Raw genomic sequence first — 26,135 nt, 5'->3', positions numbered from 1 at the left:
CCCGGCCCGTACACCCCTTGCAAACATCCTCAATGCAGTGATCATTAACCCGGCAGGACGCGTGCTGCGTACTTCAAAAATTTAAATTTGAATAGTAATGCCTTCATTGATTATTTTAATTTTATTAATTTTGAACATATTAATTGAAAAACACAATTGACAAAAACGAGAAAAAAATGTTGAAATACTGTACCAAACTGAAACGTGAGCGCGCGTTGGATGAAATTTACTCAGGCAGTATTTATACGCCCCTGCGAGCGGAACTAAATTACCGATTCACGATCCCGACACTCGGAAGGGTTCAAGGAATCGTACTGAGAAGGGTGGCTTCAGAAAATAATCGGAAGTGATCAAAAAATATATTTCAAAATTGGCTGGGTAATTTTTACTTTTTACTTATACGCGCGTCCTTACGGGTTAAAGGTGGTAGATTTTTGCACTTTAAAATTAAAATTTTAGCATAGAATGAAATGTAGCATTGGAAGTAATTTTCTTGAATGAAGATTTGGAAAGTAAAAAATCAGCGTGCCAACTGGTGGATTTTCTATATTTTGCAGTTTCAATTCATGAAAATGGCTAAAAAAAACAAATACAAAACAAACGTAATTTAAGTAAAATTGTAATTGTGAAGCATTAACAAATACATGGACGGGCAACCGAATACTTGAAAAAATGTAAGAATCTGTGCAGGCCTTCTGATTTAAAATACATTGAGAGTATAGACAGCTTTCATTAAGCAGCCCCATTCTTGCAATGTGGATAGCTCGCCAGAGCTGTCTTGCTTGCTTCTGCGGTGAAACAGACGACGCGAGTTTATCGCCAAGAGAGCGTCGTATGTGTGTGTGTGACTTAGCATTAGCACGGAGTGGCGGGAAGCCGGTATGCCTTTTGTCCAATAAATGCAATTTGCCAGTTCATAGCTAAACCTTATTATTTGTTAATCTTCTTCGTTAATAACAACAGCGATATTTTTCAGTTACTTTGAAAAAAATGATTCGCTGCCTTGTCCAAGGTAATTTATAATAAGTTTGAAGGCTAGTGCAGTTGAAACTTCAGTGTGTATCTGGTGAAGTGTGAGGATAATCATTGTACGCATAAAACTTGATTTCCCTTTCCAGAAACAAGTATATTAACAGTATGGCCGAACAAGGTTTGTCACCTCTGTATTGCAGATCGCTCAGTGTATTGTGAAGTTAACCCTCTTTCGTGCGTTTCATACATAGCAGAGATATCGAATGACGAAATTGATGACAATAAAGGTGACGAAAGTGGGATGAGTACACCAGATTTACTCACTGAATGTATATTTTCCTCGAACGACGAACCTCACTCTGCATGGGATCTACATATTTCATCCATTTCTATTATTATAGGTAACCTTTTTTTTCCACATCACTTAGCCCACATTCGATGATCCGACGCCCCTGCAATCCTGATACCTTCAACATTGCTTATATCTGTATCCTACCGATTGATTTTTTCGGGAACTGACTAATTTTTCTGGCCCCATTTTCTCAGATGTTTTTTTTTTTTTTACTTAATTCTGATTGAAGAGGATCAAAATTCTGATCAGCCTTTTTATTAGATCCCGTACATATATTATTAGGTATTCAACGATCTGAACCTTTTTTATTCACAATTGAATTATTACATTTGTTTTAAAACAAATTATATCACACAAAACATTTTGTGACCATTTCTATATTTTGTGACAGGAAATAACATTTATAATGCAAAAACGTAGGCTATGTGTTTTCAGTTTCTAGCTTCTGCATTCATTGGTGTGCGTGGAAGGAAAATGCTACACCTCTCAGATCAGTACTTGAAATAGAAAATGTTAATCTTGGGGGGGGGGGGGGGTTCTGTGGTTTAACATGGTGACAATGAGACAGCTGGAGGGGGTACCATTCCCCTACATTCCCCCTCACTTTGAGCACTGTTTCAAATACTACACTTACCTTTGTTAACCGCTCTTCTACCAACCCCATTCGACCGTAAAATGAACACTAGAAAATGAACATGTTTATCACCAAGATATAGTCGCTTTCGTAATTTGTGTTCCTGGGCTTGAACTAAAGTCTATACAGGATTAAATATAAACAAATTTGATGAGCAAAAGTTTTGGAACTAGCCATGGAAAATGTATTTTCTCTGATCTGGTATTTTGAGTTCAGAAACCCATAATAAACAGGCAAGCTTACCCATCATAATATAAATTTTGTTCATTAATTGAATTAGAAGCACTAATTTTATTTTGTGTGTAAAATGACTTTGCATCTGACTCTACAATCAGGGCTCAAAATGGACCGGAGAAGGCTGGAACTCGGTTCCAGTTCGTTAATATCGGGAGCCTTTCCTCCCGTTCCATCTTGGTCGTTTTGGTTCGTTTAATTTATATATATATATATATACCTGGCAGAGTACAACGTTGTTGCTCATGCACAAGATCTTTAGACAAATTCGAGATACCTATATTTTTTATGCTTACTCATACTTCTTAGTAATTTTTAATAATATTTCTGAATATTAAATCCAATTCTTGATCACACGCAAAATAACATTATTGAAGTATATTTCACTATCACATATTGATTCTTTTAATAAGCATTATCAAGACAAAGTATTGAGGATAAGTACTGTACAGTCATGGTAACAAAATATGTTCCCCCATATATAGGGTTGCTAGAGCATTCCCTGAAATTCGCTCCGAGACTCGGCGGCAAGCGGCCTGGCGTCAGAGCTTGTCTTTCCCGGCGAACAGGGTCCGCGACAGTTGGTAGAGTCGGCTATTAAAATTATAGTTTTCATATTGTGTACTAACCTTGACTACAGAAGGTGTTGAAAATGATGTCCTTCTGCTGCAACACATTCCTGCCATCTCCTAAGGAAATTGGCATTTACACATGCAAGTTCGTCTACTGTAATTCTCCAGATTTCTCGTACAATACTCTCTTTTAACTCACAGGTGGTGTGTGGCTTGTCTTTGTATACTTTATTTTTTAGATTTCCCCATAAATAAAAATCGCAGGCTGACAAATCGGGGGAACGAGAGGGTTTTTGAAACACACGTTTCTTGTGAGAGGCGGCTGATAGATTTCCGAGGGGACTGTTCTAACCTTTGTCCTATCTCGTCGAGTTTTTCCTCAGTAAGTACACGTGTGTTTTTCTTTCCACTTTTATTCAGAACTGACCCTGTTACTCTAAAATTTTTACGAGGTTTAATATATTGGTTCTATGTGGAACGGGAACACCAGGAAATTTCGTTGCAAAACGTCGTCGCACTTCTCCACAATTCCTCTTTCCGAAGTAACACTCGACAAGATAAATCCTTTGTTGTAATGTAAACTTTTGTGGTGCCATATTAAGCCACAATCTTGAACACAGGGACACGACATGACACAACTTCCGAGGGAGGATTATACTGGCGTCAGTCTGCAACGTCAACAGAAAGGGAAAGAGAGCGAAAGCAGAGAGAGCGAAAAAAACAGACTGTAGCGTGCGACTGTCGCGGATCCCGTACACCGGGAAAGACAATCGCTGACGCCGGGCCGCTTGCCGCCGAGTCTCGTAGCGAATGTCAGGGAATGCTCTATATAAGCTGGACTTTCCAGGACAGTCGCGGAATGGTATCATTAGTCCTGAGTATTTTTTTTTTTTTTTTTTTTTTGGATGCACAAATGTCCCAGAATCGAGCGTAAAGAACAAATGATTGACTATACTTTCATGAACATTATTTCTGTTTAAATACGTGGACGTAATTTTAAAGTGCTCATTTTACAAAACAGTCTAACTGTACGTTGAACCACTCCATGTCAATAATACAAGAGTCATCAAGTTACAATTAAGAGCTGCAAAGATCTTTGACTTCACGATGCTGAAAACTCAATGCACTTGCCATCAAAATTAGTAATTATGTTACTTTTATTCTGTCTGCTTGCAGCTCTGAATGTCAGTTAAGATTATTTTCCATTGTATAGTAAGCTGCTTACTGTAAGCAGTCAGTGCATGTTTGCCTATCTGTTCAGTCGGCAGTTTTCAAATAAAGTTTCGGCGAAGTTGTGAGATAGCAGCTTAGTTCATTATAGCACCGAAAAGGAATTGCAAGTTTCATGATAGACTTCGAAGTGACACCCACGCTCCCCAACAAGTTTCCGATATATAGCAGCCCTACCCATATAGCCTTCATACCAGTAGTCTTATTGTGGAAAGTATTTCTTTCCACAAGTGTACATTGAATTTGATAACATCCCTGTTGAGAGAGCTGACTACCTTTCACGATTTCTATGTTTAAATTTTTAAAAGGAAAAAGATTCCAGAAGACTCGTGTTCAATGTATTTTGTATTTGATGTTTGTGTAAAGATTTTAATATTATTTATTATTAATTGTAACAAGAGTGCATCATTTCACTAGTCGTTAATCTCGTTGCTGTAGTAGTTGGAGACAAAAGATAAAAAGAGGCAAGCCAACACCATGTTAAGGAAGGTAAAGCATTCTGTTTTCGTGAAAATTTCCATTTCCAGCCCTGTCTACAATATATATTTTATGGAGCTTCAGTCTGACTGAAGTAACAAGCAACACTTGTCAGTTGTCACTTGGAAACAAACTTCAAGAAATAAATGCAACCTTTCGTATGCAACAACCCTTGCATGTCACTACGAGTAGGCCATTTCCTCTCTCTTCATCATGCATGTGTAGTGAATGCTTTTTCATACGCTAAATGTGAAATACCTATTCTGGTGTGTGCACTATGAATAGAACATTCATTTGAATTACGTAATATACTGTCATGAAGCTTACTCTAAGAGTAAATGTAATTTTAGTTTTTCCTAAACTTAATTAACAGTGTAAACTAAAACTGCAATGTAGATTTTAATTATGGCATGCTCTCTTCATTCTGATGGCATGAAATCAGTTTCTGAGTATAACAAGTTTGAATGTGCATGTTGATTTGATTCAGTATACTTGCTATTGTAGAAACTCTGTGACTAATATTTCCTTCTGAATATTAACTCTAATAACTTCATCTGCAGGGCTGAAGAAGCAGTCTAATGGACCATGCTAAATCTGCAATTTAGAATTGTTATTAAACAATCTGCGAATAGATATAGTGAGGTGAGTTCACTTTTCAAATGTAGGCTACCAGGGGGTTGAAATTAGTAAAATCAGTAAAAGTCAGTTTTTTTACCTTTATAATGTGTCAGGTTTTTAAACATGGTTAGTATTTTTTGTTTGCATGACTGGAATTTGTGATTTTAAAAATTTTGTTGTTACTCCATTCAGACTTCCCAGTAAGATTTTTTTTTTTAATTTGACTAAAGGGAAGACAGGTTTTTTTTTACCCTTTTTTTGTACAAGTCATGAAAGTTTTCTTGAGATTGGCTTTCTTCAGTTACTGAAAAGTTCTAATTTTACTGCCTGAGGACCATGGGAAAGACAAGAGCTGACATCGGGCTGCTTGGTGCCGAGTCTCGTAGCAAATGTCAGGGAATGCTCTGTATGTTATTTTACGTATATTATGTATACAAGATGATACAAGATGAAGAGGGCAGGATGAGCTCATGTTTATTACAATCAACATTGTGATGAACAATGTGTTATTAGAGGTAAGTAGTGAAAGGAGAAAGAAGTGTACAAAGAGGAAAAATGCAGAGAAATTAGAAGCCTGATGAAGATAGACAATGAAAAGAATTGTGTACAAGAAAAGGAAGCAATAACTGTAGAAGCTGAGACAAGAACAGCAAGATAGAAGAATGATTGCTTGAAGCCAGGCCCTTAGTCAGAAATTTATTTCAGAGGATTCTTATTGCTTACCAGAAGCGAAAAAAATGTTTTTTTTTCAGTATATTACAACTTTTATTACACAAGATGTTTAACCCTACGTGGGTTGGGCAAGAAAAAATACGTTGATGGTCGTGCATGGTGCCAGAGACCGGGTTCGTAAAATATGTTAAATATAAGGTCTAAAGCACCAAACCCTCAATTATTATGAGTAGTAGATCTTTTCTTGTAAACAATTTAGGTTCTGTAAAACTATAAAAAGGCACTCTTCATTAGTCGGGCACGGAATGGCAGACCGGATTTTCAGTAAAAGCTAGGTAAGTAGGACTCAGACAGCAAGGGGTTTCACAACAAACACCCCCCCCCCCACTCGAAGATCTGACTATCACTGAAAACAAAATTGTGGTATAAAAGAGAAAGGTTAGAAACTCAGCTACACAGAGGAAGGAGGTTGACAAAACAATCATTGATAAATGGCGACATTAAAACTACACACCTGGAACTAGAGACCATGCATGACCAATGCAGGGTTAATCCTGCTAAGGAAGTAAAAAAATAGTAAAATTAATTACCAGTATACACTATTTAAATAGGATATTGTAGCATTTCAGGGGGTTAGCCCCCAGGTTCCCCCCCTCTGGCTACATGCCTGGCTTGAATGTTGCTAAGTGAAAAAGGCTGCTGAGGAAAAAGACATAGCATAGCTCATGCTAAAGGAAGTGGAGAAAGCAGTGAAAGAACAGAACAAGAAAAGAATGGACCAGCCTTTGTGGTGAAGTGGTTAGCATGTCTTGCTATGACTCCTGGGATCCCAGGATCAAATCTTGGCCTGGGTGTTCTTTGTGAGTGTCCTTTCATCATATCATCACTCTCCGTGATTAGCCAAAAGTGGCAGAAAAGCAAAATAAAAGAAACCAACAATCAAGAATTGAATACATGATGATGAAGTGCAGGAAACTATAGAAAGACCGAAAAGTTCATTAATATTTTTTTCCAGTAAAAAGCAAAGACAAAGTAAAGACTGCAGTAGCACTGACAGAGACGATGCAGCACAGATAAAAGCAGATGAAGCCAGGACAGGCTCGGTAACCTAGTTGGTAGAGCAATGACATGGTATGCAAGAAACCGAATTAGAGTCCTGGTCAAGCCTGTATTTTTTGTTGAAAATTATACGAAAGACACCATGTGTTTTGCATTTCAATATCTGCTACACACATTTTTATTTAAAAAAGGATTGTTTTATTGCCTTACTTATTTTTGTACAATAATGGAAATATCTTTTACTTTTAGGGTGATAATTTATCAAATGTGGTGTATATAAATAAATCAGTATTTGGTCATTTAAATCGGTACTTGACTTGTTTCCACTCCTGAGCTACCAGTTAATGATGATAATTTGAATGTGTGTATAAATTATTGACTCTTCCTAACTGTCTTAATTTCTTCCCAAAACTCCAAGAATGTATATTGACTCACAAACCCAACAGAAAAACAGGAAAGAGGGGCCAAATTCTTGCAAGTGCCGGAAACTGGAATATTGTACACCCAATGTCACTGCCATGTCCCTTACATTTTGGCGAGTATCAGACTCCACTAGTGCTCGCAGTTCATCCCGAAATCCAAATGTGCAACGACCTGATGCATAGGCACCAACTTTGGGGAGCAAGGCACTTTCTTCAGGGGACAGAGTACCCTATCCCAATATCCAGTCTGAGATGACAATTTTTGCATATTTTAAATGAGTGGAGAGAAATAGATAACTTCTGTCTAAATAGCATTTATTCATACATTGCTGTGAAGTTGCACTTTCAAGGTTCAATAGAACATAATTATGTAGGAGGCAGACAATTTCATCTGAAAATGTGAGGCGGCAAAGGTGATATTCTTTTAGAAAACTTACTTTTACACACAAGTTTCTGTGAATGTTAGTGACTGTGGGTCTTTATTAGCATGTAATGTTAATTGGACATTATCCATTATGTGGTGCTTGTACTACTTACACTTATTCAACACTGCATTTCAACAGAGCACCTCTTCTCTCAATTTCAGGTAAAAAGTTTATTTTTGTTAGTGGTGGGCATACATGTCTGTTTGTGCATATCTAATTAATTGGTGAGTCATCCTCCGTGTCCGTGCAGGTCTAAGCTGCTGTGCTTTGGGCTCCGAATGCGGGATGGCATGGGTTCAGTCTCTGGGTTTTTGGCCTGTGTATAGGACCAGTGGCAACCCATCATCGTGAGGAAATTGGAGAGCTACGAGTGAGTAGCGTTACCCAGTCTCTGAAATCTATAACGGCTGGAGGTTCGACGTGCTGACCCCACGTCACCCCATTACCAGTTGAAGATCTCCCCACCTCTAGGGAGGATTGTGGGAGGGAGACTGTCAGTCGGTAGATAGGCCAAGGCCCTCACGGGCTGTAGAGCCACGGGTTGTTATTATAATCTAAAATATAGAATAGTGATGAACAAAACTCAATGTAATAAAGAGTTCATTCATTAGTACCAGCGAAGAATATAGTGATATTTATCCTGTGATCGATATGAAAGTTACTTAAACTACCTACAAGTAATAATGATGATATTTATTCTCTTTATAATGTTGTCAAGCTAATTATTGTTTTAAAAAATGTGTTTTAGTTGACACACACACCTTTTCTTGCTGTTGATAATGGTTTCCATTGCAGATACGAGACTCCAGAAGAAAGGGGAATATGCCTTCCAAGGGGAAGCCCACTCTGGAAATTTATAGGCCTCCAAGTAAGTACTATTTTTTTTTGTCATTTCTTATTTATTGTGTTCATGTCACTAGTTATAATTGGGAAAAAACATCTAACATTGTCTGCAAAGTAATTCTCATTGTGATTAAAACTACACATCATAAAGAGAAGCATGGTGCTGGTTGGTGCAGAATAATTATGTAAGGAATGTTTAACAGCAGATCTGTGTGTCAGCTATTCAAGCTTTCTCTGAGGAAAGGGGGCGTTGATTGATTGGTTGGTGAATTGCAAGGTCTATATGGCCTTTTTTTATCATTTTTATTTTGTCAGTGTTTATCTACATATTGCCAATGCCCTCCCAAAACATTCAGGATACATCTCTAATATTTTCACAGCCTATCTGTGCATAAAGTGGACTTAAAACACCAACTCAATCAATCAATCAATCTAATATTTTCACAAAGGTTTGATTTGTGTGAAATTTACCAGTTGCTCATCTAAAAATTGTCCTTACACTCCCCACCACATTTAAAACTGTGTATCAGGCTTGGATATCAGAAGGTATATTGTTGGTTTCATAAATTATATCCAGGGTGATTAGACATCACTGGGAGGGAATATTGCCATTTACTCTTAATGACACACTGGACATTTGGCCAACGCCAGAGAAGTTTTTGAAAATTCCTCTCCTTTCAAGAAACATCTATGATATTCCAAATTTTGAAAATATACATGTGTTTACGATTCCTTCCTGAGTGTCCATGTGAATTTTTGTGTGTTTTGCTTTCGTTGTTGTTTGGATATTCACAAGAGTTTCATGGCTGTGCAATCCTATGAGACTATGGCAAATATCTGGCCCCACATAACCCAATGACTCTTCAGAGTTCAAAACACTATTTGTGTAAGCTAAAATGAAAAGGTAGAGCCGTTGTGGTCAGTGCAGGAGACCCCAGTTCGATTCCTAGGGTGGATGATTTTGAGCAATGTCACTGCATGGATCAGCTTTGGGGTTCACCTTTTAATAAGGTGGGGCTTTTAATAAGTACCTGGGGAGGTTAATGGTAGCTGGAGCACAAATGTCTGAAATTTGTAATGTGCTGGTTGTAGCTTTACCATTAAAAAAACAATAAAATATAATAAATATTAAGTTCTGGTATACTTGCAATAGAAATTATTCACACGCAACTGACCAACTAAAGATCACAGCAAACTGATCAGTCACAAATATAAGTAAAATTACATTTAGAAGATCCTATTTATCAGTATACTATATAGACGTTGATATATGTTAGTATCAAGAATTTATTTACAAGATAAAATTAGCTTTTTGTATTGAAGTATTATGTAGTTTCTCATTAATAACTATGCATTCCTTCTCTTGTGCTAACATTGGATTTTCTATTTCAGTAAGTTTATGTTGCAGTTCATGTCATTCTCTACTTCTATTTAGAACTTTCTCTATTTCTGTATATTGTTATAGTTGTCATACTGTTAGAGAAGGGTTAAGCACTCCATGCAGCCTGTAATCATTAAGTAATATGTAAATGCATGAAGGAACATTATTAGTGAACAGAGTGCTTAAAATTGCTAGAAATTTGGAATATACAGGGTAATTCAAAATGGATGGTGCAACTTTACACAGTTTTTATGATGTTACTATTTATGATAGCAAATCAGACAAGGCATCAATGTAAAGAAAAACTCTGGAAGTTTTATTCCCACTTAGCAGGCTTATTCTGCTTAGCCGTTGCTCCACCAGGATCGCCAGTGTCACAAAATGGCTAATGATCTATAGAAGGCATATTGTGTGTTAGAGCTATCGAGAACTGATTCAATCATTATAAAGCAAAGACATTTCTGCATGCGTTTTGGTAGTAATGCATATATTTCACCCTTCTGGAAGATTTGCCAGAGTTACAACTGTGATTTGTTAGTGCCTTCCAAACCGTTGACAACGACTTGCTGTCTCGTGCATATCAAGTACTTGATTATCGTTCGGACCTTTTCTGCGTTTCACGTGGTTCCCATGTTGAATCTTTATAATGTGAGTCATGTGAGTAAAACTTCCAGAGTTCTTCTTTATATTGATGCTTTGTCTGATTTTCTATCATAAATAGTAACGTCATAATAACTGTAAAGTTGCACCATTCATTTTGAAATACCCTGTATTGTAATGTTGGCTTTTTTTCATGTAAAATTTCTTTAAATTGTAGTTATATGCTATATGTAGGATCCTAAGTAATACAGTTTTCATGTCTTTTAGATCATCATCAAACATATACCTCCTCAAACCAATTGAATAATCAAGGTCAGTTGCCAGGTGCGTAATAGTGTTCCTTCAGTGTTCCCAAAATCCTTAGTTGAGTAGTGTTTGTGCATAATTACTGACTCTCAGTAGTTGAGATGTAGAAATACTTTTCTCACAGTAGTTCTTCATCTTCATGTAGCACAAGTTTCACCATCACTTACAATTGCATGGATATTATCATAAATTCAAGTTTTTCATTTGACCAGATGTTTAACATATTAAAAACTCTTGGTGTCTATTTGATTGGGTTTCATTTGTCTTAATAATAATTTGACTAATACTCTGATGCTTCATAATAATATTTTCTTCATTTGCATTAAATTTGTGTGCTCAAGAAGGAAAAATATATTTTTTGAATTCCAAACAACTGAATTATTGTTTTAAAATTATTTCATAAAGTGTCTGCATACATTATCTTTCTCTCAGTCACTTTTTTTTGTCCATTGTATTCAACACAAAATCTACAGATTGATGATATGTACACCCACATCTCTTACTTAACTCTGAACAAGTGCAAATCAATAAGATTGTAATACACACATGAATAACAATGTGAAGAAGCAGCACATTTACAAATTCCAATGTACTCTCGGAAAGCGATCATGATGCCAATATGTGACTGAATTATTTTTTAATATATTCCAATATTGCAGGACAATAAAAATAAAAATGTTATAAAAAATTTGTTTGTGCATTTTAAATATCCTCAGGATTTTCTACACTGGAAGCAGCTGTTCATATTAAAATCAGTTTAAATACAATATTTTTATCAATTTCAATACTGTTTCCAATACTCCATTTCTGGCTCACTCAAATAGTAAAAATCATATTAATCGCATTCCTGCATGTGAGATATCTAGCTTCCTCATATTGAAAATACCAGAGAATATAAATTGGTGCCTTAAAGTGTGAGTAAATAATATGTATTATATAATATAATATACTTCCTTTTCCTGTGAAACTGAATTAACATATTTTTCATCCTGAGACGTGAATAATATAATATAGATATAAACATTTGCATTAGGTCTAGAGACAGAGATATGATAATAATAATGAAAATTATGTAAAAAGAGTAAATTGTTAGAAAGTTAAGGTACTAATGGATGGCAGCTATCCATTTTCATCTATATGTTTACAATTTTGGTTCATTCTGTTGTATCCTGAGTCATGGGCCTAACTTTGGAGGGGCAAAATCAACCTTGCGACTTACGGTCTAACTTGGGACTTAACTTTTGGGGGCAGGACAGGATCGACAAGTTTTCCATCCCGTAAAAAGAAAAAGTCCAGAACTATTTTGCTGAATAACTTACATTTGCGCAATCATAAAATATACTCTTCAATACTTTGCTACTCAAGTTCCAGGAGATTAAGAAAAGATCTCCTTAATTTTTAAATTTAGTAAGGAACCTGAAAATGTTTGCCCCTGTCAAGTTATGCCTTTGTCATGAGTCAATGTTTCATTGTCCTCATTAAAGATTTAACTCTTTTAGGTCTTCGACTTGGAAACAACGTGTACCTTCACTCAAACAACAATCGAAGCAGTCCAAGTTCTGAAGAAGGTAATATGGAGAAAGACTTTATGGATAGGAACGGCTACGCAAACTATAAACTTAATGTACATGCAAAAGAATTCACCATGCAAGCTGGACAGTTGCAAATGTCAAAGTCAAGTTCTTCCATTGTGAGCCATCACAGTAGTAGACGCTCTAAGACTAATCAGTCGAATTACAATGGTAGTGTGGATAACAACAATCAAAGCTCCAAAGCATCATTGTACTCCATTCAACAATCAAAATCCAGTGGGAATATTCTATCGCCGACGCAACAAAATTCCAAAAGCATATTGTCTTCACCTTTGCAGAACTCTAAGTCCAGTGGGAACATTCTCCAGCACGGCAGCAAGTCTTCCAGTGGAAGTTCACCGCCTAGAGTTCATTTCCAGTTGGACGAAGGTCCGAAGGCAAAATCTGGCAACAACTCTTCGGACTCGTCGGGGAGTGGCAGCAGCAAAGCATTCAAGAGCCACGTGTTTCTTCAATTTGGCGGCACCAGTACTTTAAAGAGGTCCAAAAGTATGGGGGCAGCAGATGTGAAGTCCATGAGAGTTGCTTCGGAGACTCTGTTCCTCGCCAGTTTTTCTGCCGAGACCCAGTACAAGATTCAGAGGGCAATGGAAGGTAGGTCACTGAAGCAGGTATTACATTTTTTCGATCTTTTTCATGAATTTTGTTTTTTCTTCATACCTCCATCAGAAAGATTGTGTTTTTTGTATAGTCTGTGATCTGAATTTAATAGATTACTAAATTTCTGTGCAGATTTCTGGCAGCTGGAAATGAAAAGGTAGAAAAGATGCATGGGAGGGGACAAAGTGGCTCTGTTTTTAAGCAGTTTCCCATGACGAATTTGGGCATACATAAATGTAAAGCAGGAACAAATGTGATTAACACTTGACACCGGAACATCCTTATTCCATTGTTAGCTTCATGTCTGATTGTTTATATTTTCAGATCTCATTAAGCCCAAAGTAGAATTCAAAGTGTGCAAACTCCAGAGGCCCTATTTGCAGTCCATTCGGTTGTGTTCCTGGGCTATATGATGTGACATGCATCTGATATATATACTGGGTGATTTTTTTAACCTGAATCATTTGAATATCTTGAAAAAAAATCATCCTACAAAAAAATGTTCCAAATAAAAAGTTGATAGTTTGGAGGGGGAAGTTTAGTGGTGCAACAAAAGAACACCCCCTCCCCCTCTTGTAGGTGGGGCAGGGGGCAACTTTGAAATTTCAAATAGAAACCCCTTTTTTTATTACAGATTCAGATTTTACGGAAAAAAATACATAAGTTTTGTCTGAAATCTTGGGACCTTGTTGACAGCACAGTTCCCTTCTTCCATTTCAGTGACTGTTTACCATGTGAACACAGCACAGATCAGCAAATCAGGTTGATTCTGGAGAAACGAAGTTATCTGTTGTCTTCATGTCACAAGTAAAATAGCACTGGATGAGTTAAATGGAGAGAGAGCCTTGACTTTTGAAATTATAACTCTGCTTCAATAAATAGGGCAGAATGTTGTTTGGATCCTCCCCTGCATATCTCTGGAAATTAAAAATTTACGATGGGAGGTTAATTGTCAAATTAGAGTTCTTTAAACATCCCTGACATTAAAAACCACAGGCTCGCTATTTAAACACCTTTTCTAGAGCTTGTTCTGAATACACTGGACAACAAATTTTAACTTTTTTCATGCTTCTGAAATGAAAAGTACATGTCCTTATGGAATTGAGGGTGCTGAATACGAAAATAATAATATGCTGAATTGGTTCGAGTTTAAGTGTAATCGAAAGAAATGTGTTATGTGGTGTTAATAGGAAATTAACACATGTAAAAAATGGAAGTTCTAAAAACATTATTTACATGTATATTACAAACGGCGCCTCTTTGCTTGTCACTTGTATTGTGGTTCTGGAATATCTCTGGCGATTGTCCAACAATACAGCAAGCATAGACTTGCTCCAGTGGCCCTGATATCATTTCTCCATTGTAGATATAACTTGGTGGAAATGTTCCCCATGTTCATCGCTGAGTGCTCTGCCATTTCCTGGAATGAAGTTTGTGTGGGAGTGTAACATATGTATTTTTAGTGACATATGACACCCCATTGCTTGGTAGGAAGATATTAGGTGCTCCATTAGTTCCTTATAATTCTGAGTGCGCACGTTTCCCAAAAAATTTGTCACCACGTTTCGGAAAGAGTCCCGTGCAATCTTCTCCTCATCTTCTAACAGTGCGTCAAATTCAGGATCATTGAGGAGTTCTCGAGTCTGAGGGCCAATAAATATTCCCTCCCTGATTTTAGTTTCACTAATTCGTGGAAATTTACGCAGATTATACTTGAATGCATCACTGGCTTGGTTCATACCTTTAACGAAGTTCTTGATTAAACCTAGTTTAATAAAGGAGGAAGTAAAACCCTGCTGGGAGCTATGAAAGGAACATGTTGAACGTTCTTTGTTCCTGACTCCAAAGATTTACAGAGTGGCCAGTCTTTACTTAAGTAGTGGGAAGCCTTATCACGGTTATCCCACTCGCATAGAAAACAGCAGTATTTTGTGTAGCCGAGCTGCAGGCCAAGAAGTATGGCTAGAACTTTGAAGTCACCACAAATATTCCAATTGTATTCGTTATAATTTATGGCTTTCAGCAGTTTTTCCATGTTAGCATATGTCTCCTTCAAGTGCACTGCATAACCGATTGGGATTGATGGCAACACATTTCCATTGTTCACTAGCACAGCTTTCAGACTTAAGTTTTGATGCATCTATGAACAGCCGCCATTCATCGGGACTGTTAAGTTTACTCATAAGACCAGTCACATTTTTACAACATACTACGTCACCTTCCACTGGAAAGGTACTCTTCCAGGGGTTTGACTTGTCCGAAATACGTATACTTTAACATCTTCAGCAAGAGCCCCCCACTGCTTGAGTCTGGAAGGCAGTAGTTCTGCACCACTTTTTGACAACTCCAGGTCCCTCACAAGGTCATTTAATTCATGTTGAGTGATCAGATGGCGATTAGATGATGATATGTTGGCTGTGAAGTCAGGATCGATGGATGACGAGGAATCTGCAACAGGATTTGGCATTCCTGTTAAGAGTTTGGCTGCCTCTTGCTCTTCGTCGGATGAATCACTGGAGTAAAGTGCGGGAAGTTGTGGAACAGGTAATTCTTCAGAATCTGGCACAGGACGAATAGCTGAAGGAATATTGGGATAAGTGATAGTCCACTTTTTCTTTTTGGATAGGCCTTTAATTGGAGGAACCATGCAAAAATAGCAGTTTGAAGTATGATCTGTCGGTTCTCTCCATATCATTGGAACTGCAAACGGTATGCATGGTCTTTTCCATGTAGCCAGTCCCGCAAGTTTGTCGAACACGTATTACAACAAATGTGTGGTGCCCACTTCTTGTCTATATCTCCCACTTTACAACCAAAGTGCAAGTGGTAGGCTTTCTTTATGATTGGCGTGAAATTTCTTTTTTGATCGACAAATGTTATTTCGCTGCAAACATAAGAAAAATTGTCTGCACTGTTAACACATTTACGCGACATGTTTCTGGTCAGTACAGTCATAAAACGATAAAAAAAAAAATATGCCACAAACATACACAAAATTTCGCCACGACCATGTCTGGTAGTTCAAATTGGAACTATGCAGGAACACGTAACAACAAGTTTCCCTGGCAAAATCTTCAATACAAACTGAAGCATGATGTAGTTGATGATTCTCGGTCAGTGATCACATGCTAGTGATAAGGATAGTGATAAAGCTAACCGTCAAATAATGTATGGTTATTGAAATACGCAGACAGCCGCTGTTGTCACGAACCCTTATTTTGCAATTCTGCAATGTATTTCTTCGAAACTCGAACCAATCTTCAAAAACTAATATCATATTCGTTATCAGCACCCTCAAATTAGTAAGAATTGGTTACTTTTATCTCCGAATCATTTTCATTGTTGACCAGTGATTTTTTTTATTTTTTTTAATTAACGATTGGGAAGTAAAATCGAAAATGGAAGTAGTCACTAAAAGAAAGATAAAAATTTGTTGAGAAGCTGGTTAGAATTAAATTAATAAATGGGCAAACATTGCCAACATGTGGACAAAACATTGACAATATGGCATAATTATTTTTCTGTAGCTGCTTTCTTTTAGAAACTTATATCATCATACCTATTTACATTTTCAGTTAATTAACAATTTTAATGAAAATGCAGCTAATGAGAAGTGACAGGAACAAAATTACTTTCAATTTTGCATGAAATTCTACAGAGCATTCCCTGACATTCGCTACGAAACTCGGCGGCAAGCGGCACGGCATCAGTGCTTGTCTTTCCCGGTGAACGGGTCCGCGACAGTCACTAGAGTCGGCTATTAAAATTACAGTTTTCATATTGTGTACTAACCTTGACTACAGAAGGTGTTGAAAATTATGTTCCTCTGCTGCAACACTTTCCTGGCATCTCCGAAGGAAATTGACATTTACACGTGCAAGTTCGTCTACTGTAATTATCCCGATTTCTCGTACAATACTCTCTTTTAACTCACGGATGGTGTACGGATTGTCTTTGCATACTTGGTTTTTATTTCCACTTTTATTCAGAACTGACCCTGTTACTCTAAACGTTTTTACGAGGTTTAATGTAGTGATCCTATGTGGAACTGAAACATCAGGAAATTTTGTTGCAAAATGTCGTCACACTTCTCCACAATTCCTCTTTCCGAAGTAACATTCGACAAGATAAATCCTTTGTTGTAATGTAAACTTTTGTGGTGCCATATTAAGCCACAATCTTCAACACACGGACATGATACAACACAAACTTCCAAGGGAGGATTATACTGGCGTCAGTCTGCAACATCAACAGAAAGGGAAAGAGAGCGAAAAAAAACAGACTGTAGTGTGCGACTGTCGCGGACCCGTTCACCAGGAAAGACAAGCGCTGACGCCGGGCTGCTTGCCGCCGAGTCTCGTAGTGAATGTCAGGGAATGCTCTGTATTTAGGTATACAATTGCTAACACGCCATACTTTTCAGATCCAAACATCCTCTCTGGCAGAACTCTGATGGATCTTGTGCAGCAGATATTTAATAGACTGGTGGAGAGCTCTCAACATGCGGAACCGGCAGCTAAACTATGCATCAGCATTATAGAAGTAAGCTACTTTAATTCTTGAATTTTTTAACCTTAAGTGAAAGGGACCCTCTGTGGATGTGAGGTTTTCAAGTACTTATTTTTTTTAAATATACAGTGATGAACAAGAAAAATTGTAGAAGGGCAACTACTTACCACATGAAGTTGGTTTTGGTTTTTCAGGGAAAACTCGTGTCCTTGTGGGAATAGAAAAAATTTCCTTCTTCCTAGTAAATGTAGTTACTAGTTACAAGTAAATGTTGAAATTTTATCTGAACATATCGGAGTCAGTGCTACCATAGGCTACACTAGAAATTTTTAATTTTTGTATGTGGAGTCAGCACATGGATAAAACTTTGAATAGTGGAAATGATAATAATTATTATGATTATTATAAAATAGTAACTTTCCTAAATTAATAAAAATAAACAAATTTTATACCAATTATTATTATCTCTTTGGGGGGACTTCTACTTGATTCACTACACAAGTCAATGTCTAGCACAACTGTTTTTCATTACTTTTTTTTATATTTCATACAGTTTGTGTACTGAAATGCATTGTTATTCTATTTTGTTATTAACTTCTACACACTTCGTTCAAGAAAAAGCTTTGAAAGCTAAGGGGAAATGGTTTGCTAAAGTTTTATCTTGTTTGACCTGTCATGTACAACTCCAATTTTTGGAATTGTTACGTTACGTATCCCTCATTTTCATTTTCGAGTTACGTTTAGCTAAGCAGCCTGACAGGAAGTATAGGAAAGTGTTAACTTCAGCACCAGCTCAGCGAAAAGCATTCGCCAATATTTGCAAAGGAAAATTGATGAGAGAGAAAAAGGGGAGGAGTTTTGATGAGGAGGGAGGCAGGTTGGATCTGGCTCGGGAGGGAGACGGAGAGTTGGTCTTGGGGTTTGAAGAGAACAGGAGAGTGGTTCAGGAGTAAGAAGAAGGGAGTTTTGAGTATTGGAGAGAGGAGAGTGAGTTTGATTTTGAAGGAGATTGAGGCTGGATGCGGACTTTCAGAAACTTGTGTGGAAGTGGAGTGCAGCGAAGCTGAGTGAGAATTTGAGAGGCGAACTTCAGCAAGCAAGTGACAGTTACTATAGAAACTCTTCGGTCCACGATTCTAAAGAGAGACAGGTAATATGCTTTTCTAATGCCATCCTTTGCCAATGCAGGCTTAAGGTCACAGTAACCCGAATCATGAGAGTTGCCATTTTATAAAGGGTTTTATATATTTAAGTTTATTCTGGTACCTCCTGCTGTTAGCAGATGCAGCCAAGCGAGAGCTTACGAGCTACCGCTAACCCCCAATAGAATAATTACTTTAATCTAAAAGGCTCCAGGTCTGATCCCCGAATCTTCCTTCGTTTCATGTGTCACAAGACGGTTACAATTGTGACATGAAATGACCGATTGTAAAATTATAACCTGTTCGTGTATTTCACACTGAACTTTTCTCTAATGCAGTTTTCACTTTAGTTTTTCTGTTCAAATACTAGCTGAACTTTATTTCTGTTATTAAGAATAAAAATAAGCTTTCTTCTTGTTAGTTGCTTGAAATAGAGGATGCCTATTTCCAGGGGAGGGAGGGGATGGACCAGTTCGATCCCCTCTCCTCCCGATGCACATGAGTGTGACCCAAATAAATTTAATTGTGTGTGTCAAAATTTTACTTCCTGTAAACGTCCCTGCTCTTCCACTCAGAATGAACTAAACATCAGCCCTCTACAACAAAAAAATAATTAATATTCAGTGCTTTTTTCTTCTTAATATCCTTAAATTTGAAATCAGCACTTTTTAATTCAGATCAATTTTAAAAAACAACTTTCGGCAAATCTGCAGTACTCGTATTGCATTGGAATTCAAGTATATACCCCATATGCATGTAAACAAACAAAAAAAAAAAAAAAAAAAATGTCCGAAGTAGGGCTGAACCGATACCCTTACAGATTCCCACCGATACAGATACTTGAAAATTGCAATAATTAAAATTTGTTCAAAATATTGATCACTCTTCCTCATTTATGTTAGGGAATTTTTTATATCATCGAAATCTCATCATTAAAACAACCAGTAGTAAGCAATGGACATAAACTTTTTCAGGCTTGCTTATAAAAAGTAGCAGCCTATTATATGCAGTGTTTATAAGTACCAGTTAGTGGAATACAGGCCACCCTGTATAACTATGAAAGTATGTGCTCACCTTAAAAGTAATCCCTGTAGGCGTTGATGCATTTGACCCACTGTCATGGCAGTAGGTCAGTGGCAGCCCTGTATAAGGTGGGCGGTTGCTGCAACAACCAACCACTCACTGCATCCGGTGACCATGGAGTGCCCATTTCTGCTGACCAAAGATGGCATAATTGCACGGGGACAGGTCCGGGATATAAGGTGGTTGCTGGAGTGTTTCCCACCGAAATATATGTAACAGATCCCGGACAACATTGGCTGTATGAGTGAGAACATGCAGTATCATGCAACACCACCACCCCGGATGAAAGCAAACCTGGTCTCAGATTTGATGGCCTGACACAGCATGTCGAAGTTTGTGTATACCGCATGCCAGTAATGGTTACACTTTTCTCACAAAATTCGAAAAGCAGGGACCCCTTGTGGTCGAAGAACAATGTGAGGAGCACTTGACTGTGGGAACTCTGCATAGTCTTCAATTTCTTCGGTGGTGGCGAGTGGGGTGCTTCCACTGTTGACTTTTCTGCTTGGTTTCTGGTTTACAGATGGCACACAGATTCATCCTCATGACAATTTTGCACAAGAAATCACTTCCTCCCTGGTTGTATCGGAGGAGCATCTCTAGTGCCATTCCCATGTGAAACAGCTTTTGTTCTGCTGTCACATTGTGGGGAACCCACTGTGCACACACCTTCTGACACTGGAGGCGGTGTTTCATGATGTTAACTACCATGTCATGACTTGCCCATGTGGTCTGTGCAATATGCTCCACTGTACACTGTCGATCCTGCTGAATGTTGTCATTCACACGTTAGATGAGGTCATCATTTGCGACAGTGACAGATGGTCCAGGTCATGGATCATCCTGCAGTGATGTTCTTCCTTCGTGAAACCTCAGACGCCACTCCTTCACTCGCGACAGAGAAAAACAATGTTCCCCTTACATTGCCATCATTCGATGATGAATGTCTTGCATACTAGCACCTTCCGGCACCAGGAAATGCACGACTGCTCACTGCTCTTCTAACTGGTCTCCGTGATATGCCAGATGGCAAGTCCCTGCTATCTGCCCTTTATAAGGCTCACACTCGCACTGCTTCACACAAGCCTTCAGACACGACTGCCATCTACCGAGCAACAATGGAACCCCCTTTCAGTGGTAGGAGTTTCGTGGAGCCGTGGCATCTACACGTCGAGATATACGAGGTGGCCTGTTTTCCACTGACTGACCCTTATAGATACATAGACTTTGGTGGGAACAATTGGACACTTGCCCTTAAGGTGTTCAACTATTCTGTATTTCCCAGGAACTCCTGTATTAAAGCTAGTTATTTTGGATTCCCCTAGCTTCCTTATTGACATTTTATTTCTCCTGTATATTTCATCAACAATGAAGATCAGGAAATTTGAATTCATTCCAATATAATTCGAGTTCAGTGAGACATACAAATCTTCAAATTGACTGGATGATCTTGAAAGTCTAGCCTTCGGCAGGCAAAAGTGATGTCATATCTTGCAGTATTTGATTGATGATAGATGCTTCGTTCTGAAGCATCAGTGGGTAAATACATATAGGTTAGGACAAAGCAACAAAGCTGCAAATTTTTATTCTGTATTATGACATGTGCAATATATAAAATTTTAATTAATTCTTTTGTTTAATATTATCCATTCCATAAACATTTACTGAAGTGATGCTGTACCTCTGAGAGTGCTTGACACGTACTGATATTTTGTCAGCGACAACACTCACACTGGCACGAATTTTGCATACACGCTGATAAAATGGGAGTTCTCACCGATAACTTGGTTGGGGTGCAAGAAGTTGTGGACAACGCCTGAGAGTAAATATGGCTCCCGTGATGGAAATAGAAGACGTTACCGAGTGCATCCTAGAATGCGAAAGCATTGAATTAATAGCAGCAAGATCTCTGGAAGGCAATTCTTATACCTTAACTTGCATTTCCCTCTTCATTTTGTGAAAAGCAGATTTGAAGAAGCAAGAGAATTAGTGGCTTTCTCCCAAAGTTGAAGGGGAGTGAGCTATTTTAACAACACAACCTCTTCCTATCACAGCTGAAATTTATCACTAGTGGTCTGTCTTTATCATAGCGAGTGGTCATCGGTCCGGTCAGATTGCTGATTTGACAAGGGGAGCTCCAGTTTCATACTAACCTGTCAGTGGTCATTTGGGAAAATGTATCGTGCAAGACCACGTGCACAGCTGATTAAACCTTGTTGATTTCTGGTGTGACAAAATCGGTTTCGGTGACTACTCAGATTCTATCAGTGTGTATGCAAACACTAAAAATGCACAAAATATGTCGCGATGAAATAGAAAATTATTTGATTCTTCCTCCCCCAAAATATATTTTGTAGATATAATGTAGTTGTTTTTGTGTGTATGACAGAATCATTTTATTGTACAAGTGTACGATCATCAAATTATTTATTTCTTGTTACAATAAAATGTGTTTTCTCGTTGCTCCTTTTTAGAAGGAGAAGAAAGAAACCTTTTTGGAAAGCCTGATAAACACTTGCATGGAATGGTACCAGGAGAGGAACAGATTGCTCCGAACGCAGCCACCAAATTCCACCCAGTATGGAAACTTCCCACCTCATTACCCTCGCTGGGTTGCTTACATGACCTTTCTCAATGAGATGTACTGCCAGGTATTGTAATTTGTTTAATTTACGGTCGGTACATATGTATTGTATTTGCATAAACAGTGGGCTAGCTATTGCTATGGAAATGGGCGGCAAGAATAATTTATTTGCTTTGTCTTTGCTTGTACTCTTGGAGCCTCCCCGATGGCACAGTGGTAATCAAGGGTGCCCATCCCCCCAAAGGCCCATGATGCACCCTTCAAAAAAGGTAGAACATTCCCCCCCTCCTGTCTATGCTGAATTAATTACTGAAATTATTTTTGTCAGACAAAATTTGCAGAAAAATATAATACCAGAGGTGCAACCATGAATTTTTGTCTGGTGGAGAGGGGGGAGGCAAGTACCAGGATAAACGTACCAATAATAATAATAATAATGGCTTTTATCATCATCATCATCATCATCAATCATCATCAATCATCATCATCATCATCAATCATCAATAATAATCTACATCTACACAAAAAGAGGATAGAAGTGTGTACTAAAGCATTTGTTTGGAACAAACTATGTGAAATAATTTTTCAACACCATGAATTTCACATTACCTAATAATCTATTTTTGAATGGCAGAAAATGAATGATAAATGCATTCTGAAGATACATGTGTAACTTTCATGTACAACATATGTTTTACACATATATAACATGGAGCGACATAAAATAGAAAATACATACGTAACAAGCTAACACTAAATTGTGTATGTATTCAAAGCTTATTCAGTACAAATATACAACACACATTAGGTTAAATATATGATATTACAGAAAACAAGCAGAATGCAAGCGAAGCGAGCAAGAAAATTTTTAGATCCAATTTTTGCAATTGAAAACAATATTGATTTAATAGGGTGCAAATAATTTCACTGGATGCAATGCCATTCTCTCTTTTACAACCTTTTCTTAGATCATTCAGCGCCCATGGCCGACTCCCGCTGCCCCTAGCTACAGCTCTGAACTTGATGAAAACGAGAAAAGCAGATATTATGGGCAAAGCAAGCAAGACAATTTTACAAAATGTATTTTTATTTGCATAAAATTTGAAATCGAAAGGGTAATTGCTCCTCTGTGCCCCCCCTGCAGGTGCCCTTGGCCATCAATGTTTGTCCCCCCTTGCTACCCTAGAATTGACTTCTGTCGAAGGTTGTGGGGGGGGAGGAGCAATGAATCTCTGCCCCCCTTTGGTTGCGTCACTGTATAATACAGACATATTTAAGCAATATATGTTTACTTAGATACTTTAGGCTCACTGCCATTGTTAGTCAACCTTATTCTGCACAGTTTGTCTGCTCCACTAACCTTGTATTAATGCGAATTACCCCCCCCCCCCTCCATCCAAACCGATTCAAAAGACATAAGAGGTGGTGTTTCATTTCAATCCTATTGCGGTGATCACCCACAGGTAGGTAGAAACACTAAACATAATAGCCAAAACTAAAAATAAAAAAAAAGGTAAAAAAAAAAGGTAAAGTGCTCCCCTGTGCATAGCACCACGCCATGAAGGCGTATAGGGGGTGTGGGGGTAACGCCCCATACTTTCTTGATCCGGTCATGAGTGGGGGTGATGTGATCAGCATCATGCCCCTGACCGCCTTTACCCCCCAGGGTTTCCCCCAGGTACCCATGTTATTCGATGCTGGGTGGGCACCGGGGCCGCTTCCATCGTTAGAAAAGTTCCCGAATTTGAACCGGCCGGGGATCGAACCCGGGACCTTTAGCATGGTAGTCAGACGCGTTACCGACTGAGCCACCGCGGCCACTAATATATATATATATATATAAAATATGTACATACATACACACACACACACACACACAAATATAAGCTTAGGCCATTGTGTTAATAGTGGCTATATCTAGTCTTCTTTATATAAAAAAAATCATTCTTACGCCTAGTTTTCGACGACGGGATTCGAAAATTGGGCCCCTATATAATATAGAGAGAGATTAGATAGTACTTATGACCAGTACGACTGCTGTCAGAGTTTCAACTTACAAACTAAAAATCAATAACAAGTCAATCAAAGGTTACGATCCCCCCATTTTTGTGTAAAGATATATAGAATTGATTTAAAAATTTAGTCCCCCCAAGAATTCCCATGTCGCAGGCACATCATGAAACCCCCCCGCTGTGGGCACCCCTGGTGGTAATGTTGTCACTTTGTAATCAAGGGGTCCCAGGTTCAATACATTGTGGAGGCACATAGTGGTTCGGTTCCCACTTTAAACTCTAGGTGCAGTCCTGATTAGCCTTTCTATGCATAAATTAAACTTAAAACAAATACTCATGTACACACACTTTGTGCTTTTCTTTGTACACACAAATAACTTTCAAGTGAATACAACACTACAATCATTTAAGGGAAAGCCACCAGTAGTGGATCCCTAACATTAAAAGTGCCATTATTTCTTCTGTTGTTTTTTTTCCTAAACCTTTACAAGGAGTCATTTGTTAGTTAATATGCTTGGTTCCAGGGTTGACAAGTTGTTATTGTGAAACATGTGTTCATTTTTTTTTTTTTTTGTAGGAGTTGTGATTATAACATGTTCAAGAAATATATTGTCGGAACAGTGGTTTAATCTGTCTTTGTTTCTGTCTGATATAGTTAAAACGACGTCAACTTGAGTTGACGACGAAGTACGAAGGAGTGCGCCCTGGCCTTGTACTGCTCTCTCTTCTTCACGAATGTTGCCAAGTGTGCCTCAAACCTCCATCGGTCAACTCCCTCAGTGAAGTAAGTACTTGTGTTGTAAATGAAGTTTGCTTGGATATAAGTTTCCACTTAACATATGTTGTAAAGTGTTACATACATTGTTTCAAAATGCTATGTAATTTGTTTTGGTAATGCTGTTGCCTTGTAATCAAGGGACCCCAGTTGCAATTCCTGATTGATCCAGTTATCGCAGCAGTTCAGATTCAACTTTAAACTGTAGGTCCAGTCTTGTCTAGCCTATTTACGCATTAAGTGGTCTTGAACATGGTAATTTTGGTGCAAAGGATGGGCATTTCAGTCATTACAAGATTCCAGCATTTCACGTAACAATTGAGGGATCAGGACGAGATGGTTGCAAGAAACATTTTTGTACATGTAAGAAACATTTTATGAGATGTGACAATGTGATTTTCAGAATGGCTGCAGTGTTGTCAGGCAAATCCATGTACTCAAGCATGTTTGGACATGCTTCAACTAGGGCCTCCCCTGTGGCATGCTAATGCCATCAGGGTCCCAGATTCGATACCCAGTGGAGGCACATAGTGGTCGAGATCCCACTTTAAACATAGGTGCAGTCCCGATTAACCTTTCTGTGCATAAAGAAGGCTTGAGACAAACTGAAACAAAGTCAGACATGTTCCAACTTGTGTTTACATTAGCCACAGAGCAAATGACTCATTCGTTCCTAAGCAGCAGAGGAAGTAGTACATGTTCGTTGTATATTCATGATGGAAAGAAGAGTAACAAGAATCGGAAGCAGCAAATAAACATCAAGTTTTGTGACAAGTTTGGTAAAAGGGCTAGTGAAATGTTAATTCTATTAACACTTAACAGTTGCTCATGGTGAATACGCTATGAAGAAATTAGGCACTTTGAATCACATAGGTGCTAAAGGGAAGAGCAAGATGACTCAAGAAGTGGGCAACCAAAAACATGAAGGATAGATGCAAATGTGGACGGAGTACAAACCTTGGTGCATTCAGATTGAAAATTAGGTGTGAGACTAATACCAGAAGAATTGAATATGAATAGGTAAACAGGGCAAGATATTCT

At 38.1% G+C, this 26,135-nt stretch overlaps 1 protein-coding gene across 11 annotated transcripts in view; it reads left to right on the top strand.

Annotated features, from left to right (window-relative positions):
* Positions 1-26,135, top strand: part of LOC145999038 (uncharacterized) — a 96,498-nt gene that overhangs the window by 62,993 nt on the left and 7,370 nt on the right. For 3 of the 11 annotated variants that reach the window (XM_083135960.1, XM_083135961.1, XM_083135963.1), the window contains 7 exons: positions 5,032-5,113; positions 8,463-8,535; positions 10,759-10,815; positions 12,297-12,983; positions 17,413-17,531; positions 22,198-22,374; positions 24,975-25,103. In XM_083135960.1, the coding sequence (XP_082992086.1) occupies positions 5,057-5,113; positions 8,463-8,535; positions 10,759-10,815; positions 12,297-12,983; positions 17,413-17,531; positions 22,198-22,374; positions 24,975-25,103 (1,299 nt within the window). In that variant the 5' untranslated portion in view covers positions 5,032-5,056. Of the gene's footprint in view, positions 1-980; positions 1,013-5,031; positions 5,114-8,462; positions 8,536-10,758; positions 10,816-12,296; positions 12,984-17,412; positions 17,532-22,197; positions 22,375-24,974; positions 25,104-26,135 lie in introns of those variants that run through there. The other 8 variants (XM_083135968.1, XM_083135958.1, XM_083135966.1 and 5 more) reach the window with 5 other exon arrangements.

Source organism: Lepisma saccharinum, chromosome 14 (genome assembly GCF_977018435.1).
Source record: "Lepisma saccharinum chromosome 14, izLepSacc3.1, whole genome shotgun sequence".
Taxonomy (NCBI): Eukaryota; Metazoa; Arthropoda; class Insecta; order Zygentoma; family Lepismatidae; genus Lepisma; species Lepisma saccharinum.
The sequence above is the reverse complement of the archived record's forward strand: the minus strand, read 5'-3'. Positions and strand labels throughout refer to the sequence as shown.